This window comes from Oryza sativa, chromosome 1, assembly GCF_034140825.1.
Source record: "Oryza sativa Japonica Group chromosome 1, ASM3414082v1".
Classification (NCBI taxonomy): domain Eukaryota; kingdom Viridiplantae; phylum Streptophyta; class Magnoliopsida; order Poales; family Poaceae; genus Oryza; species Oryza sativa.
The window spans coordinates 23,348,449-23,366,064 of record NC_089035.1 but is presented as its reverse complement, the minus strand read 5'-3'; the positions used below and the strand labels follow the sequence as shown (position 1 = coordinate 23,366,064).

The 17,616-nt window shown below is 41.1% G+C and overlaps 2 protein-coding genes and 1 long non-coding RNA gene across 4 annotated transcripts; 1 reads left to right on the top strand and 2 right to left on the bottom strand.

The window, feature by feature from the left end:
• The first annotated feature begins 223 nt into the window (after window positions 1-223).
• On the top strand, window positions 224-3,129 carry LOC136354921 (uncharacterized). The gene is made up of 3 exons (XR_010738791.1): window positions 224-972; window positions 1,461-1,541; window positions 2,881-3,129. It is a non-coding gene; the product is annotated as an uncharacterized lncRNA (long non-coding RNA).
• A 1,127-nt stretch (window positions 3,130-4,256) lies between these two features.
• On the bottom strand, window positions 4,257-6,310 carry LOC107275800 (amino acid transporter AVT1I). The gene is made up of 2 exons (XM_026023360.1): window positions 6,047-6,310; window positions 4,257-4,595 (listed from the first exon to the last, which is right to left on the bottom strand). Exons 1-2 carry the CDS (start codon window positions 6,308-6,310, stop codon window positions 4,257-4,259), a joined length of 603 nt encoding a protein of 200 aa, XP_025879145.1.
• Window positions 6,311-9,472: 3,162 nt separating this feature from the next.
• Window positions 9,473-17,172, bottom strand: LOC4327657 (uncharacterized). Of its 2 annotated transcripts, none has more exons than XM_015765522.3 (19): window positions 16,868-17,172; window positions 15,904-16,007; window positions 15,205-15,291; window positions 15,047-15,122; window positions 14,867-14,941; window positions 14,642-14,695; window positions 14,273-14,332; window positions 14,083-14,199; window positions 13,792-13,886; window positions 13,321-13,523; window positions 13,060-13,157; window positions 12,115-12,218; window positions 11,869-12,034; window positions 11,675-11,797; window positions 11,489-11,571; window positions 11,250-11,391; window positions 10,971-11,000; window positions 10,677-10,747; window positions 9,473-10,595 (listed from the first exon to the last, which is right to left on the bottom strand). In XM_015765522.3, the coding sequence occupies exons 1-19, from the start codon at window positions 16,904-16,906 to the stop codon at window positions 10,001-10,003; spliced, it is 2,322 nt and encodes a 773-aa protein (XP_015621008.1). In that variant the 5' UTR covers window positions 16,907-17,172; the 3' UTR covers window positions 9,473-10,000. The 2 variants fall into 2 exon arrangements, with proteins under 2 accessions (XP_015621008.1, XP_015621009.1); XM_015765523.3 differs by having other exon boundaries at window positions 9,473-10,592; window positions 16,868-17,171.
• Between the last annotated feature and the right edge of the window lie 444 nt (window positions 17,173-17,616).

Below are 17,616 nucleotides of genomic sequence, written 5' to 3'. Positions count from 1 at the left end.
TTGGAAGTATTTTTAATAAATGAAAGATCATTTCAGAAATTATTTAAATTAAAAAGTTAATTAAAATTCCTCTTCTTTGTTTGGGCCGAATTCAGCCCACTCCTCTCCCTCTCTCTTAGCCGAAGTCCAGTTTTCTTCCCTCTAGCAATCGGGCCAAGCAAGTAAGGAAAAGGAAGCCCAGGAAAAGTCTACTTTATCTACCCTCGCTACAGTACCTTCTTCCTCCTCCAGCCGAGCCGTACAGAGCCGAGCCGTGTGCGTGCGCCGCCGCTTCCTTCGCAAAATCCGTCGCATCCTGTGCTCCGTTTCCAAAATTGGTTGCAAAAACGGATTCCCCTCGATCTCCTCTACCTTATCCCTAAGAAACCCCTTTGAATATCGTTGTATATCGCGTGAATTCGACGCGGTTTCGAGCTCCGTTTTTCCGGCGAACTCGGATAAACCCTCGTTTTTCTCTCGCCAAATCCCGTTGTTTTTGATCCAATCTCTTCGCACGAATCCTATAAATAGCAGCCCCTCGACCTCCTCTTCCGTTTCCCCCTCTTTCCCGAATTTTTTCCCTAACCCTAGCCGCCTCCCCGCGAGCTCCCTCTCTCTCCACCTCCGGTCGCCTCTCCAGCCGTCGTGCGCCGTCGCCCCGCCCGTCGCCGGTCAGCCCCGTCACCTCCCTCGGCTTCGCAAGGGTGAGAGCTACCCCGGCCACCCGTTCCTTTGCGCCAAACCCCCGCTGGAAGTGGTCGTCACCGTGAAGCCGATCTAATCTATCTCCGGCCGCGCTGTTCGTCGTCGTCTATCGTCGCCTTCGGTCGCCGTTGCTTCCATTGGATTCGTAGCTGTGAGGAGAAGCTCGTCCACCCCTCCGTTGCCGCCGCCCATCGCCGGAAAGCCGTCGCCATTGTCAACCCAAGGTTGCCGCCCTTTGGAGCTCGTCGCCGGCCATCTCCCTCGCCGTTTGTCGTTGCGTAAGTGGTGGTAAGGGTTGCCTTGATCTCCTCTCTTCCGGTGCCCTCCGTTTGCGTCATTGTACCGTGGTTCGCTGGTAACCGCCGTTCCCGGGCTCGCCAGTGTCGATCCTGCGTGGCAGCCATGTCATCGCTGACAACCGCGCCATCTTGGCCATCCAAAATTAATATAAATTTGTCATCTCTTTTCAATGACATATTATTCCTTTTTAATAAATGTCATCTACCAAATATGATCTAATCTTTTCCGGAGGATGTTTTAATCTTTTGTCTCAGCTATAAATCATTTGTAAATTGTTTAATCAATTTGGAATAGTCTTTTCTTTAATAGGTTTAATTGGAATTAAATCTTGTAAAATTCATATCTAATTCATACGAACTCGGAAGGAGGTCGTTCAAGTCTCATAATTCATCTAAATTCAAGCTCTATCTATTTATGAACTTTAATTGTACTATTTATTTGGTTTTTATTAGTGTTTTTCTCGTTTTGCATTCTAGGTTTAGTTTTCCGTTGTTTCGGAGGATCATTCGTTCGTTGGAGAAGTTCCTGAAGATGAATTGAAGACGCTTGTTTGCAAGGCAAGTCACACAAATCCCAAACAACACTTTGAGCATGTTGAACCCGTTTAAAGTTAATGTTTTATTTCAACTTATGAATTATTTTCGAATGCCATCGGGTGGTGAGTCTTTCCCAATTAATTAACGGCTGAAGATGACTTTATTTTCCTATGGGTTATAATTTGATTAGCATGAACCTTATATATTGGATTGGTTCAGCTAAATGCCATATGTATGTTTGCTTAGTCATGCTTAGAAACATTAGCTAATTAAAGAGGATTAAATATAAATTATATTATATTATTATTATTAATTATGGTTATATTTAATGGTAGATCACGATGGTTAATCATGTTATGTTAATTAATTAATAATTAAAACCTGGTTAATGGTGGGTTGTGAGCACATGGTTTTGAAGGTCGTGCTCATGGCAATTAAGGACCGGTTCGCGAGCTACTGTTGTGAGACATTAACCGTGCCAACCACAAGCTAGCGTGGGCAACGGCTTTACCTTTTGTATAGCATGATTCATTACGGGGCACCAGACTGAGAAGCGGCAAGAAGTCCGTGGGGGTCGCTGGGGAGTCCATGCCTCTGGTTATATTTATAGAGGGGGTGATTATGATCCAGGAATGGTGCACTGTGGTGAGTTGTGTTGTGCGAAGGGTATTGTCACGATTTCCCCCTTTGCAGTGCCGTAGTGGTACTTCGGGGCATGGCAACATGTGTGGAATCGTGTCTTGTAGGTACAGTGGTACACCTCTGGCCAGAGTAAAACTATTCGAATAGCCATGCCTGCGGTTATGGGCGAGTTGAGCAATGTTTTTCATGATTAGTCCCACACTACTGATTAATGATAACAATGTGATAATTAATTTGACTCCTGGTTTGGAATGGTTAATTCCTGGTTTGGAGGTTTGATCTGTACGACCGGGATTGGTTGTTCAGGTTTGATTGGGCCTGAGCAGCATTGGTGTGCTGTTCAGTGTTGATTAATATTGATGATTAATTACTCTACTGTTTTACTACTCTTAAATCTTTGCTAAATGCTGCTTTTGCAAATGAGCCTATATTATGCCATCCTTTGGTATCCTTGTGCACTTGCATATTTACTGTGTGGCTTGTTGAGTATCTTTGCTAAATGCTGCTTTTGCAAATGAGCCTATATTATGCCATCCTTTGGTATCCTTGTGCACTTGCATATTTACTGTGTGGCTTGTTGAGTATCTTTGCTAAATGCTGCTTTTGCAAATGAGCCTATATTATGCCATCCTTTGGTATCCTTGTGCACTTGCATATTTACTGTGTGGCTTGTTGAGTATGTCATATGCTCATTCTTGCAATAATCATCGAACCTCAGTTGAAGAAAAAGGATCCAGAAGGAGAAGACCTTTGGCTTAGATCCCAGTTGAGCTGACTGTGGGAGTGGAGCATAAGCTTCGCTAGATTTTATTTTTCGCTGCAGTTTTCTTCATGGTGAGGACTAAGTGCCTCTTATGTAAGTATTTATTGTTTTAGTTATTCTGATGAATCTGTATATTAAATTGTCAGTTTGTGTACCTCGGCTGATTCCTGAACAAGGGTCTTAATGTACAAATTAGTTCGGAAATTACTTGTGAATTTCTGGGCGTGACAAACTTCCTTAGTGATAATACACGTAGGCATTCCAGGAGAGTACACATGTAATATATAGCCGCTCAGTTGATTCTTAACACTCTGTATAACATATCTGTTGTTTTTTTAGGACAAAGTAAAAAAAGAATTTGAAACTTATTTAATTACTAAAATTGTAACGACCTGCCTCTCCCAGGCCAAGGCCACTTACATCTGGCAGCTTTCATAGGTCATAGAGAGGGGGCACATGTCTTTTCTGCACCCTCTCCCAGGCCAAGGCCACTTACATCTGGCAGCTTTCATAGGTCATAGAGAGGGGGCACATGTCTTTTCTGCACACTTTGTCCTCACTTGTGTGCACCCGGGAAATCCGAATTTCCCGGTCAGTCACCCATCCCAAATTGCTCCAGGCCAAGCACGCTTAACCCTGAAGTTATTTAGAGAACGGCTTCCGGAAAAGAAGTTGCAACTTGTTGATATGAGTATTCTATTAATCCTATTAAGCCCTAGGCCGGGATGTTACACCCTCACCCCCTTAAGAGAGATCGACGCCCCCGTCGATCAACCCCAGGCCAGGAACGTCCTCTCTTGGCCACGTCCGTGTGTCCAGTGCTAGCGCATGTGCCATGCTGTGTGACCACTCCAGGTCTACACCAGCCATGCGCACCATGCCTGCGCAACTGCGACACACGCGCCCGTGAAACCGCGAGAGTCGGCTCTGATACCATTTTGTAACGACCTGCCTCTCCCAGGTCGAGCCCACTTACATCTGGCAGCTTTCATAAGTCATAGACTGCCCTCACGGACCAACACATGTCTTTTCTGCACACTTTGTCCTCACTCGTGTGCACCCGGAAAGAATTTCCCGATCGGTCACCCATCCCAAATTGCTCCAGGCCAAGCATGCTTAACCCTGGAGTTCTTTGGAGATCGGCTTCCGGAAAAGAAGTTGCAACTTGTTGATATGAGTATTCTATTAATCCTATTAAGCCCTAGGCCGGGATGTTACAAAAATGTGCCTATAATCTGGTGAAGGGAGGTGTAGGTGCCAACGACGACGACGCACACTCCGATGACCAGTATCCCGACGATCGCCGCCACCTCGAAGTGGCCAACTCCTCCTCAGGGCATGTAGATCTTGAGGTAGCTCAGGCATGGGAACAACACGGCAATGGTGACGTTCAGCGAAGATCCGTTGAACGACATGAGGTAGCTGAAGAAGGGTACCGTGCACGCCAGCACCACCGTGCTGACAACGACGGCTGTGCTGGTGAGCACCCTGGTCTGCCTGTTGTTCTCGGCGTCCGTCGCCGCTGCCGTCGTCAACGACAGCTTCTCCTTTATCACCGTTGCAATGAGCTGGATCTCGAGTCCGTACTTCTCTAGCAGGGAGATCAGTGTCGTCAGGATGGTGATCCTGGTGTATAGCTTCCCCGAGGGTAAGTTCAGCGTCACCTGCGCCTGCACATCCTCACCATAGATCAGATATCTCAATAATGTTGTCACTGCGTAATTGAGACTGCACAGCACCGAAGAGATCAGCAAAACCTGCATATTAATTGGAGAGGAATAGAACATTATTGGAGTACTGATCCATTATCATCATCATCGTGGTTTCATAAACCAAATTACGATAATTGGAATTGATAATCCAATGATCAATTATCATTGTTTGCCAAATCTCTCCAAGTGAAAGGTAAAACTTAAAATGCAACATCATTGAGCTACATCATCTGAAGATATGGACCATTGAATGCAACGGTTGATACAATATATGCCGTTAGATCATGGATAAGTATCAGTAAAAGAATGGTAAAAGGTCCAAGATTGTTTAAGAAACTTCCATGAGTTAATTGAGCAATAGTCAGTGCCCTACAACTTTTGCATCTTATCCCTAACAATTCTCATAGCTGTTGGTTGAGTCTAAACTTAGTACAAGAATATATACGACATAATAGATATCTATTTTAACTTGGCATTGAAAAGTTTATGATGCAACACATCTTCCAACTTTAGATATGCTACCTTTTAATTTACCTAAAATTGTTTTGGACTACGCATTAAATTACTTAAAAACAAAATTTCGTAAACTATGTATTCAAATGGCTAATACAATTATTTCATTTGAAGTGCTAGACGCATATTCTAAGTTCAAGTTTTAGCAAATAAATTAAACCATATTAGACGGCTCATGATTAGCTTTATCTTTAAGCTACATTGCTTTTACATGGGTGGATGAGAGGTAACCAAATATAGTTGAGAGGCGACCCTAATTGCCTCCATTCACCAGTTTATTCCACTGGGGTGATAGGCTATAATATAGCACAGTACGCCTCCATGTCACCGCACACGTCAAATTAGTCTAAAGGCCAATCTGACATTACGCTAAATTTACATCATTATGCAAAAATATATATTAATGCTAAATTGTGAATATTGCACTTGCCAGTAATGCACTCGCCATTCCGTATCACTGTAAATTAACATTACATCTTTTTTTAGGATAGTACAACTTATTTTAATAAATGATTTTAGTGTTCATTTCGTCTGATCCTAATTCTTATTGGACGATCAAATAAACTTATTAGCTTAAATTTTATCTACATGATGTATATATAGACCTGCAATGGTGAGTATGATGAGAACGTAGCAGCGATGATGATTAAGAGGTGTGCATGATTAGTGATGTACGAGTTCTCAAAAATATTTATGAGTGTGCGTGTCTTCCATGCATACATGTAATAAAAAACAATTTGTTTGTATTCTTACTAAACCTGTTGCTAATTTAATTCCACCATTGACTTTTCAATTTTCATTAACCATAATTCTAAATTTACATTGTTGATTGTTATCACAAAATTTAGCAAACTTACTATCAAGTAAAACATATAAATACATTTTAAAAAGTGTACCTTAGGAAAATCCTTCTTAGACTTCATCAAGGAGTGCACGGTCGGGAAGACGCCATGGCCGATGAAATAGATGAAGAAGTAGAGGCTGAGGGTGGTGGGCAGGTGGTGGGCAACCTGCTCAGATTCTAGAGGTTGCTTCCCGCCATGTGGAAGCACTTGTCGGCCACGCCGGCCCAAACCAGCGAGGTTCTTGAGCCACGTCGTCGAGAGGATGACAATGGCCACCGTGAGCACGAACAGCTGCTTCCCGTGCAGCTGTACCATAGAATCTCCACCACCGTGCTGGGGAGAAGCTTGTCAAGTTGTCGCCCTCGAGAATGAGGAAGCTGATGGCGACAAAGTAGAGCTCGACGTACATGACGAGGCTGATAGCCATCCGGCCATAGCCGCCGAAGGCGGTGGCCAATGTCTAGGTAGCTCCATATTCAGCGATTGGCGCGCATGCAGTGGTCGATGAGTTTGCCGGTGTAGAAGCAGTTGGCACCGACCATGGTGAAGAGCACCAGGCTGAGCCACCCGCCCTGCGATAGCGCGTACGGCACCGCCGACATGTGGGAAGGAGGAGTTGCTTCTACTCCACGTCGTAAACCACCTTATCGTCCCGTAGATCATCTTGCTCGTGTTTGCCATGGAGGACAGCCTTGTCGATAGGGCTCTTATCCGCCACCATAATCTTCGTATTTGTTTGTGCACATGTTATATTAATGTAGTATCTAGATCACCCGACATAAAATCACTCAGATTTTTAATACTTATATAATCATACGTATCATAACACAGAATTCATTATTAAATATAACCTTATAGTTAAAAATAAAGTGTAACTTACACTTAGTGAAAAATAGAAAAAAAATAAATTACATACAAGTCTAATAGAATTACATTGTAATTTACAACGAGTCACAATGTAATTACAACAAATTACACTCTAAAAGTACTATATTTACACTGTAATTTTTTTCCTCAACTTACCTCCTCTCTCTCTCTCTCATATCATTACCATGCTTTAATCCTCTCTACGCTTTTGGGTAACATGAATTTGACAGGAAACCGTACACTAGATGATTAACAACAACTTTAAACTATTTAATTAGTGAGCGACAAAGATAATCAGCCGTGTGCATGGATGTACAGTACCACCAGGTGGTCAAGTGCTCACGAGTTACGTTTCATGGGAGTGCCGACACAAAGAGGGCACGAATCTCATGGTTAGATTAACGGCTGAAAATTCGACAAATCTTAATGAAAAAAATTGTCGATGGAATTTTAGCATAGTCGATTATTATTGTGAGTTGAGATGAGATCTAATTGTGAATGGGCATGATATGCGAGATTAGTTATACGTAGAGATATCTTGAGGATTACATGTACGCATTACATGTACGCATATCAAACTATAGAATGCAATGCAGTTATCAATTTAATGAATTATCTTAAAACCGTAGCGTCCTTGGGAAGTTCATGTTAAATTATTTCCAAATAGTAGAGCAGCCCTTGGGAAGAAGTTGCATATTTAATTATCTCAAACCGTAGAGCCTGTGGAAGTTATTGGGATATCCATCTAGTAGTCCCTTGGTAAAAAAGATGACCTTTTTTGACTTCCGATCAAAATTAGCATAAACACAGCTTTTTTTGGAACTTAAATTTTAGCCAAAGAAAAAGGAACAAGAACAGCATCGGGAATTTGTGGAAACCGTGAAAAAACAAATAATATTTGCACCCCTGAAGCTAGCAAGCTAATTAATTAACCGATTGACACTATTACAGTATGCTTAATATAGGAATTACATAATAATTAAAATGTAAGTACAACATAATTATTATGTAAGTCCAACGTAAGTACTATTTAAGTGTGTAAGTGTAGTGTAAGTACAATGTAAATGTAGTGTACAATGTAAATGTAGTGTAAGTATAGTGTAATTATATCATATAAGTGTGTTGTAAGTACAATATAATTATATAATTATAGTGTTGAACATTATATGCACATCGTAACTTCTCTACTTTTCATTCTCTTTTGTTCTCTATTTTCATTCTTCCACTGATGTGTAGCCTTGGACAATGTTTGCTACTACTAGGTAATGTGCCGGAAGATGAGCAACATTAGCTCGGGTAAGGAGAAAGCAAAGCACATATTTAATGACTCAGGTTTGGATTTGCTTCTCTTCATGCAAAAGTGTGAGGACAAATCGAGATGAAAAAAATATTAAATCAAACCTTAATTAATTATCCAGACAGATTATCGTTATTTTGTTTGATAGAATACAACTGCTTCTTCTGCTTCTTCTACTGACTGCATTGTTTAATGACGCCAAAAAACCAAGTCAGTGGCCCTCGTACGCATGCACAAATCTTACATAAATCTAACTGTCTAAAATTTGACTCTGATTCCATAAAAAATGTGTTACCACAATTATAGCAAAACCGATTAATAATTCTTTTAACATGCGGGTAGCATACTGCTAGACTGAGAGCGCAAACAAAATAATAATCCCATCCAAATTAGAGGAGCAAGGAAATTACTAAAAAAACAAGTCTATAAGGATGTAGCAGAACATGCAAGAAACCGGCCTAATAACAACAAGGATAAAAAGAGAGGAAATTATAGGAACGTAGCTAATTTTTCACCTCTTGCCAGCCGGGGTTATGGCCGGGCGCACATGCGCATGCACCGGCACACATGCGGGTAATTCCGAGCGCTTAGCGAGAGAGGTATCAAACCGATACATAGAAGAATGTTAAAAAAATAACGAGTGAGAGATTATCGAGAAAGAGATTACAGAAGAATGTTCTCTCGAGAGATTAGATATGTTTTCATGTTTCTTGCGAAATTGATCCAAACTTGATGGCAATGCTGATCCAGTTTGTGAAATTCCGTGGATGGATGAAGATGGCGGTGGCCATCGGCAAGGAAATTCCCAACGACATACCGAAGCACCATTACACGTTCTACAAGAGAACTACAAGGAAATTGGCGGTTGGACGTGCTCTACAAGAGCCAGGAGTACAAGCTCCATTACACGTTGGAAACGAAGCACCGCAACCGCAACACGGCGAATTCCAAAGACGGCATAAGGATGGCTGCCATGGAGAACCTCTCCAACCTGAAGCCGGAGCCGGCGGCGAGCAAGCAGTTCGAGGAGCGCCGCCACCGGAGCATCGACGTCGGCGCCCTCAACTACGATCCACGCGAGCAGGAAGAGCGCCTCATGGAGAGGAACTACACAGCACAGGTGCAATGTGCAGCCCGGGGAGTCGAGTAGTAGAAAGCAGCGTAAGCTCAAGTGAAGATCAATTGGCCCTCTTTAAAAGGGCTGTACAAGAACATATAAAATTGTCCAAATTTTGATGAAAGCTAGTATAGTGATGTAGTAACATAACAAAAGGCTGATGTGGAAATCGTTTCGAAAACCAAATGGGTAAGAGTGCAGAGAAATTTTGTTTTTATCAAAAAGGACGTGTTCCATTTGAACTGACCCACGTCATGTTGGAAAAAATTACAAATAATAGCTAGGCTATAAATAAATAGCACATCCCATATTACAGTTCAAAGTGTTAAACCTAAAAGGAAACAAAAGACCACGTTGACAAAACTAGCTGCCATCCAAAGAATGTTCTTTTCCATATATCAAGACACGACACAGAGACTAACTGACAAATGACGTTTGGCACCAACCTATTTTTCCCATGAACTGGAGGCGAACTTGAAACAAATTTTGACCAGTTTCAGATGTTGCGATGACGAGCGTGCGGTTAGATGATGGTGATCATTTTTGTACAGGGATAGACCACAATGGATGGCAAAAATAGTACACTCTTTTTATTGTACAGCAGTTTGCTTCGGACATGTCCATGCCTGATGAGCAGGTGAGGCTTGCTTGTCTTTCTGACCGATCTGACTAACAACTGTTCTGGTCAACTATGCCATTTTAGCCCATGAGATTTCCTGCCCCTTCACTCATTTGCTTTGATTTCATCGGTTTTAGTTTCAACATCCACAGACGGAACTTCCTTAGTTGGTAACTCCACGTCTTCGTTATCCACAGTTTGTTCAGACGATACTGCTGTGTTGGCTGGATCAATGCTACTATCTTCAGGATCTGGCAAAACTTCTGAGACAGAATTACCCGAATCAGATGAGCCAGTGGGTTCATCTGCAGTTCTCTCTGTCTGCACCTCATCAGAAGATGGGGCTGAAGATACTGGTGCTGCCTCTGCAGCTTCTGTACTAGCTTCAGCATCACCATTTGAAACATCCAGGTGTCGCTCAATCCCTTCAGCGTTTTGTAGTTGCTCATCCTCCGTGCTAGTAGCCGGGTGTTTAGTAAATTCCGCTGCATCTTCTGCCTCCTCGATAGGACCATTCCCAAGATTGACAGTATCCATATGATCCTCAGTACCAATGACGACTTCACCATCATCAGTTTCCTCAGTGTCTGGGGAAATCTCCTCTGAATTAGGTGAAGACGAAGGAACCGCAGCCAAACGGTCAGTAATACCTCTCTCTCCATCAAATGTAAACCAATTCGAATTTGTAAAGAGGGAACTGCTTTTAAATACATAAACACATAATTAGCCCAAGGACAAAAAAACCAAAGATACCAAAGTATGTTTTAAGATCACAAATTACCCATCCTGATCATCTCCCAGTCGCAGTGAAGATATTACGACCTCTGCTGATTCATCATCAAAATAGACATCCTGAAAGGAGAAAACAATGGAAATCCACTCACTCAAAAGTACAGCTTCAACAAATATGGTTCTAGACACTATATTATCCGCATGCAACATTCTGTTCTTTTTACATGGTTGATTGAAGCAAGCATTTAGGAACTATACTGAATTTTAATCAAATTGAACTTAATACCAGGTGAAAAGAACAAAAAAGCAATAAATGGGGGTAAACTAGCATCCTTAAATATACCTCATCATCCCGTTCAAGTGTCCCTTGATTCTGCATTCAAGAAACAAACAAGTATCATTAGTATCTGGTATAGTAAGGCTTTAAGGAACTGCAAAACTGGAACATGGTTAGAGCTGGTGAGTCACTCAAGTAGATAATATATAGCACGAGTAACAGAATGATATTTTATCCACCATAGAATCCTCTCAAATTAAACCTAACAAAATGTGCTGGCAGAGAAACATGTTGACTGACGCAAACCATCAAAGCAAGAGAAACAAAATCATTCAAAACACACACCTCTTCCATATCATCATTGCTATATATCCCATATCGGAATGCCTGGCTCAAGTTATTAGCAAGAGCTGCCACATCATAATCCCTGTCTCGGAAGTCATCATCATCACTATCCCTACCACGGTCATGAAGTGATGTTGGGCGCCTGCAGCAACAAGACATATAGATAAACTATTCAGTGAAAAAACAGAAGCAAGACATGCAAGTTTAGCATGCAATCAAAAAAAGAAACAGTCACATACCCACAAGCCCAATGATAAACATTCTCCACCTCATTACGCTTGACTAGAACATCTGTTTGCCAGTCAACCCACTCACTATTTTCCTATTGTTAAAAAATAATTCGAGACAGTGAGCAGAGAACTCAGGTACTTCATAGTTCAAAAAATTAAAGACTGTTGAGTCAATGGAAAGAAAGGAAATATCACCTGCAAGTGAATCTGGATTGTGCCGTTACTGCTTCCCAACTGAATAAGCTTGTTGGTTATTCTTGTCATGTGACCAATATTCCCAATTTTGGGAATCGATTTACCATCTGAAGGTATAGTAGGCTACACACAAGACAAAAATGATGTAAGGGGATTATTACATCCAAAATTACCACAGACTGTTAACAACTTACCCCAGTAGACTCTGTTGACAAAGAAGAAAGTTTTTCCGCGGCAAGAATTTTACCAACAATGTCACAGTCATTAAGAACATGCTCAACAAGTTCAGTTCTTTTACCCTCCAGGCAAGAGACAATAATATTCTCAACATGATGGTGCAAAAAATTGTTATATGGGTACCTGCAGTTCAGAATTGTATGAAAGGGCCATTAGACCAAGGAAACAAACGAATTTTCTCGAAAAAAAAATATTGGACTTACTCGAAGAATAAATCAACAGATCGCTTTATTGCCGATTGCCTGATAAGCTCTTTCTCAGCAGTTTCACTGCCAATTGTCAGCAGAACTGAGATGAACTCCACAATCTAGGGGGGAAGAATAAATCCAGCTTAGTACAATTGCACCCAAAAAAAAGTAACGACAATCACCAAGACAGAATTTCAATGCCAAAATTAAAAAGAATGAAGAGTTATACACTGCAGATAAAGGTTAATGACAAAAGAACACTTGATGTCATAAGGACTCGAGCATGCATGAATCTCTGTTTTCTTGGATATTCCTATCTCACCCGAAATGAATTGATGAACATACCAAAACTCAGTCTTATGAGGGCAGCCTAGTGAATGACCCAGCCACGGGCACCAGGTAAATGATCAGATTATCAGGTCATCGGACGAACCACGTTTCCTTTTATTTTATAATGAAAAACTATTGATATGTTCTATATATTGAAATATACACTCCTGCAAACCAAGAAATGAGCTAGGCTCAACTAGTTTAGGTGTAAATGCCGTAGCTGTAGACCGTGAGTTCAATCCCTGGCGGCAACATCATTTCTGTGAATTAATTGGTTAAATGGCCTTAAACGGTTCGAGTCACACATTCTATCATACTGGGACGCCCAATCTGCTGGGCCAATTGCAGCACCAATCCAATTAGGTTTACCAGACCCAATCCAATTAGGTGGACCAGACTGGCACAGGTCCTGGGTCCCTTCTTTTCTGTACTCCATCTGGTCCGAGACTGAAATCTACAAAACAAAATGACTAAACCTAAACAAATCTAGGCAATTTAAATATGTTTATTAAATGCATAGATCCATCCATTAAGCAAATGACTTTGTACAGAACAAGAAATAATCATTGAATGCAGAAATGGATAAATGGTCAGTTGTAATTTGTAAATGAGCATTGCATCATCCAGTACCTTCAAACGATGTTTTCCAAGGGGTGGGCGTAAACATCCATATGTCGTAGGCAAAACATTTTCAGCATCAGAAGTATCCAATAACTTCAGCAAATTGCCTACAAAAATGGTCAGTTATAACCAATATACAAAAACTTAACATTGCAAAGGGCAGGTAGCAAGATACCCTAGAAATGGAACATATGATAAGGTCGAGTATAGATGAACCAAAGAAGATTTTTTCCTAACAAAAAAAAGCACAAAGACATATCCAGAACTCACCTAGGCTCTCAAGCATGCCATCAACAGTCTCTGGACTGGCAGTGACCAACGCCCCGTGACTTAAGTTGCTTCTAAATGCTTGATAGGAAGCTGATGCCAATCTTTTTGGATCCAACAGAGATATGCACACTGACAATGAATGAACTAGAACGGATTTGGGCCTTGATTCTTCAAGTGCATGACGAAATAGCCTCCCAACAAAACTGAAATTTCATAGAACATATGATAGAAGGTGACACAAACAGAATTCAACAATGAACAGCATATTTGTTTGATTGGTTGTTCTAAATTATTCAAAACCTCTTTAGGGTTATAAAGTTCATCGAAGAGTTGGGAGAACAGCATAAACATCTTTTTTTCTGTCCATTGCAAAAAAAATATCCATGCACAAAGTTCATTTTAAAAAGGTTTCCCGAAATCACAAGATAAGGATTAAACTGTGACTTTGTAACAAGGTTATAAAATGGAAACCTTGGGCTGCATATCTTTGCAGCAAGAGATGGAGGAGCACATCGAGTCACGGCACAAAGAATTTCGGCAGCATTGGCATGCACTTCAGGGGAGTCCTGCATAAAAATAACATACCATATAAAAAATAGGAATATGGGATAATAATATTTAGGGGATTAGCATCAAAATACTGCTAATTTTATAGAAATTACAAGCAGATATAAGTGCTGACCTACTGTGCCAGATGGATGATTAAAAACATTTCCATGTTTATTACATACATTTCTTAGCAAACAAGCTTTAGGAACTCACCGATGAGCTAAACTTATCAGCAATCATTTCAAGGACATCTGTATTTTCTAACCACTGCAATGTATCGCCATAGTTTGAGTATATGGTCTCATCAGCACCAATCAATCGTATTAACACCTGAAGGATCCCAAGGGCAGCATTAGCCAAATGCAAGCGCAGAGCAAATAGTAATTATTGATAGCCTGCTTACCTCCATTATTGATGTGATGCCAATCAGGTCAACGAGTTGGACAACTATTTCTGGATGTCCCTATAAAAGTACAGATTAGGTGTCATGAATCCACTGAATGATCAACCCAAAAAATATAAAATCTCACAGGGCAAACAACATACAAGTGTAAGTGCATAACAGTTTATCTTAAGCAGATATCTCAAAGAAAATGGTTCAGTGTGGATGATTAGCTTGTTCCAGTTAACCAAACAGCATATAATTGGAAGAACAACACAACTAAAGTGAACAGAAGACAGGACAGATGCATCGAATATTTGAATGTCAGACCTAGTCAGCTTAAATAGAATCAATAAATTAGTTCAATTATATGAGAAAGACAAGGAATACCTGAACATAAGCCATAAGAGGAGCAGTCTTCCGCAGCATCAAACATATTACCACCTAGAACAAACAATTAATCAAGCTGATTTCAACCCAGCAAAAAAAAAAAAGCAGGTTGGAGTTTAACATCGTAACCACAATAATCACCTAAAAAATTAACTTCTACAGTGCCTTCATACTATGAGTTTACCCATGGTAAAGTTACATATAATGCCTGATCAAATGAAGTACCTTGCTGAAGTAACCAGATAACAATGTGCTATGTGGATGATCGGATTTCACAAATGAGAAAAGCAATTCCATTAACTGCAACATACAGAAGGATAAATAACATTAGCTAGACAATTGTGATTAGCTACAACCACTAATGTTCTGAACAAACACTTCAAAAGGATATGAAGAAATGCCAACCTGTTCATCCTCGACTAGGGTCCTCAAAATGACATCAATTTCACATGTAAATATCTCACAAGCAATGAATGGAAACCTACAACAGATGGACAGAAAATTGAGGTGGAAAATTCTTCTCTTTACATAAATGATGGCATATGTTAACAAAAATGTCATACTTGAAAGAGCGCTTTTTTTCAGCATCATCTGGTACTTCTTCCACAACATAACGAAGCAATTGCTCCACCTGGGCTCTGTCACGCAAGCTACAAACAAAATTTTTAGTTATTATAGGCGGACTAAATAAATGTAACAACTAATATCTATTTGAAGAAACAATGAAACACTATTATACTGTAATGCATTCAACCAGTAGACTCTGGGTATATGAATGCAAATAAAAAGACATGAAGTAGAAGTGAGAAAGAACAATTGTGCCCCAGAAAAGGGAGGAAATGGAAATAGTTATGTAAACATAATAGAGGAAATTTTTGAACCATATAATAAGGGATAAAAAGGCACTATGACATACAATACTCCCAAAAATAGTATTCCACCTATATTGCCCAACAAATGAAAGAGCTACTTTTTCTTCCATATGATGGAATTAGAATTGTGCAGGTCCAACGAACAATAAGTGCCAGGAAAAAATAGCAACTACCCAATAAGCTGCTAGCTTATCTAAGAAGCAACTGAATTGCCTTTGCATCAATCACAATGAATAAGTGAAATCATAAGAACACCGTAAATGTTTCTTATTTGCTACACACGTACAACATAAGGAATGAATGGTAAGTTGCAACAGCCAATAGTACACTAATCATGTCATGCCACTCAAGTCTCCTCAAACTAATAACAGAAATATTTAAGGAAATTACAAATTTATGAGTCGTGTATTCAGAGCTTTGCACTCTTGAATAATTTCATCCTCGTCAAGAAGTTCTTCCAGTGTAAAATTTTCCTTGTCTAGGATTGTATCCACCTGAAGCAATAAAATGTTGAGTTAGGCAATATAACCAGAACCTTTACTTGCATATGTATCAATAACTTGAGGCATCAACTAGATATAAGGCTATTTTGACAACAGGAAAACAATACAAAAAAGGGAAAAGAAATTATCGCTCAATTAGGATCAGGCAATACAAATAAGTTCCAGAACTCATCAACACATAACATTGAAACGAGGTTAATCATGGCATTATGTTCAAATATGAACTCTGCAGCAATCATAAAATGGAACAAAAACTTTATCATAAGTTCAGTGATTCAAAAGATTGATGTCCAATGGCAATGCCCAAAAAGGGTAAGAGCCTATTGTACTACAACAATGCTACACCCTCACAATAAAGATTCTTTGAGCAACGCTGTCAGTGCCCAACGAATCGGAATCTTCACCTCACAATGCAAATGCAAACTAAGACTTGTATCACCAGACAGAATCACACAGGATTCATTTGTAACAATACGCCAGTCCCTTTCATGCCATACGCGGGGCTGATCCAATCCTCCCCCAAAAATCAGTAAAACCTAACCAAATCGTGGCCACAGCACACCCAACAGCACCATCCAAATCCGCCGGGAGCAGCAGAGCTACGTGCTCCCCCCCCCCCCCACCGCAATAATCACAAGCTCAACACGAGCGGCTGGCACAACAGCCCAACCAACCGCCCCATCAATTCATCCACAGCCAACCCAACAAAAAAAACACCCAACGGAAAATAAATAAACAGACAGAAGGAAAAAAAAAAACACGCAGCTCACCGCTACGCCGCGCGCGCGCGCACCAATCCTACGAAGATATGAGATAACCAGGCAGCAGCTAGAGAGAGGGGAAGAACTCACGGGCGAGGCCGCGGACAGGCCGGTCATGCGCCAGAACATGGCGGCGGAGGCGGAGGCGGATCTAGGGTTTCCGGCGACGGCGACGGCGGGCGGGGGTGGGGCCACGAATCCGCGGCCGGCGCCGCGCGAATCCGGGCGTGGGCGTGCGGATTCCGCGGCCGGCGAGGGGCGGTGGCGGGGGGCGGCGGATCGAGGGGGAGGCCGGAGCGGATCGAATTGGGATCGCGAGGGCGAGGGTGGGGGAGGGGGAGGAGGCGCACGAGAGGAGGAGAAAAGAACAGCACGCTTTTTTTTTAATTTTGAGAGGGGGGGTGGGTTTGATTTGGTTTTGGATGGATGGAGAGTTAATTTTACTTTTTGGCGAAGAGGGGGAGTGGATGGTGATAGGTCAATGATTTGCGAGGGCTTCTATAAAAAAAAAAGTTGGAACCACTTTCATTCGTTTCAATCTCATCGAAACAAACCAAAAAAGATAAAAATTTTCCTACAGACACTCAAAGTTTGTGGCCTTGTCTAAGAGACATCCAAAGAATGTTTATCTTCTCGTGGACACTGTAAAAATATGATAATTAGCTGGTGGACAACCGCTGTATTATTTTATTATTTTCGATGAAAACAAAGAGAGAAATTTTTATAAAAGACAATTTTGCCATCGGCTATGCTCGCCTCGGTAAGGTCTTAATATACCAAAAAGGTGATCGGGGAGCTAGCTGTGGCTATAGGCCCCATGCATCCAACGTGACATGCTT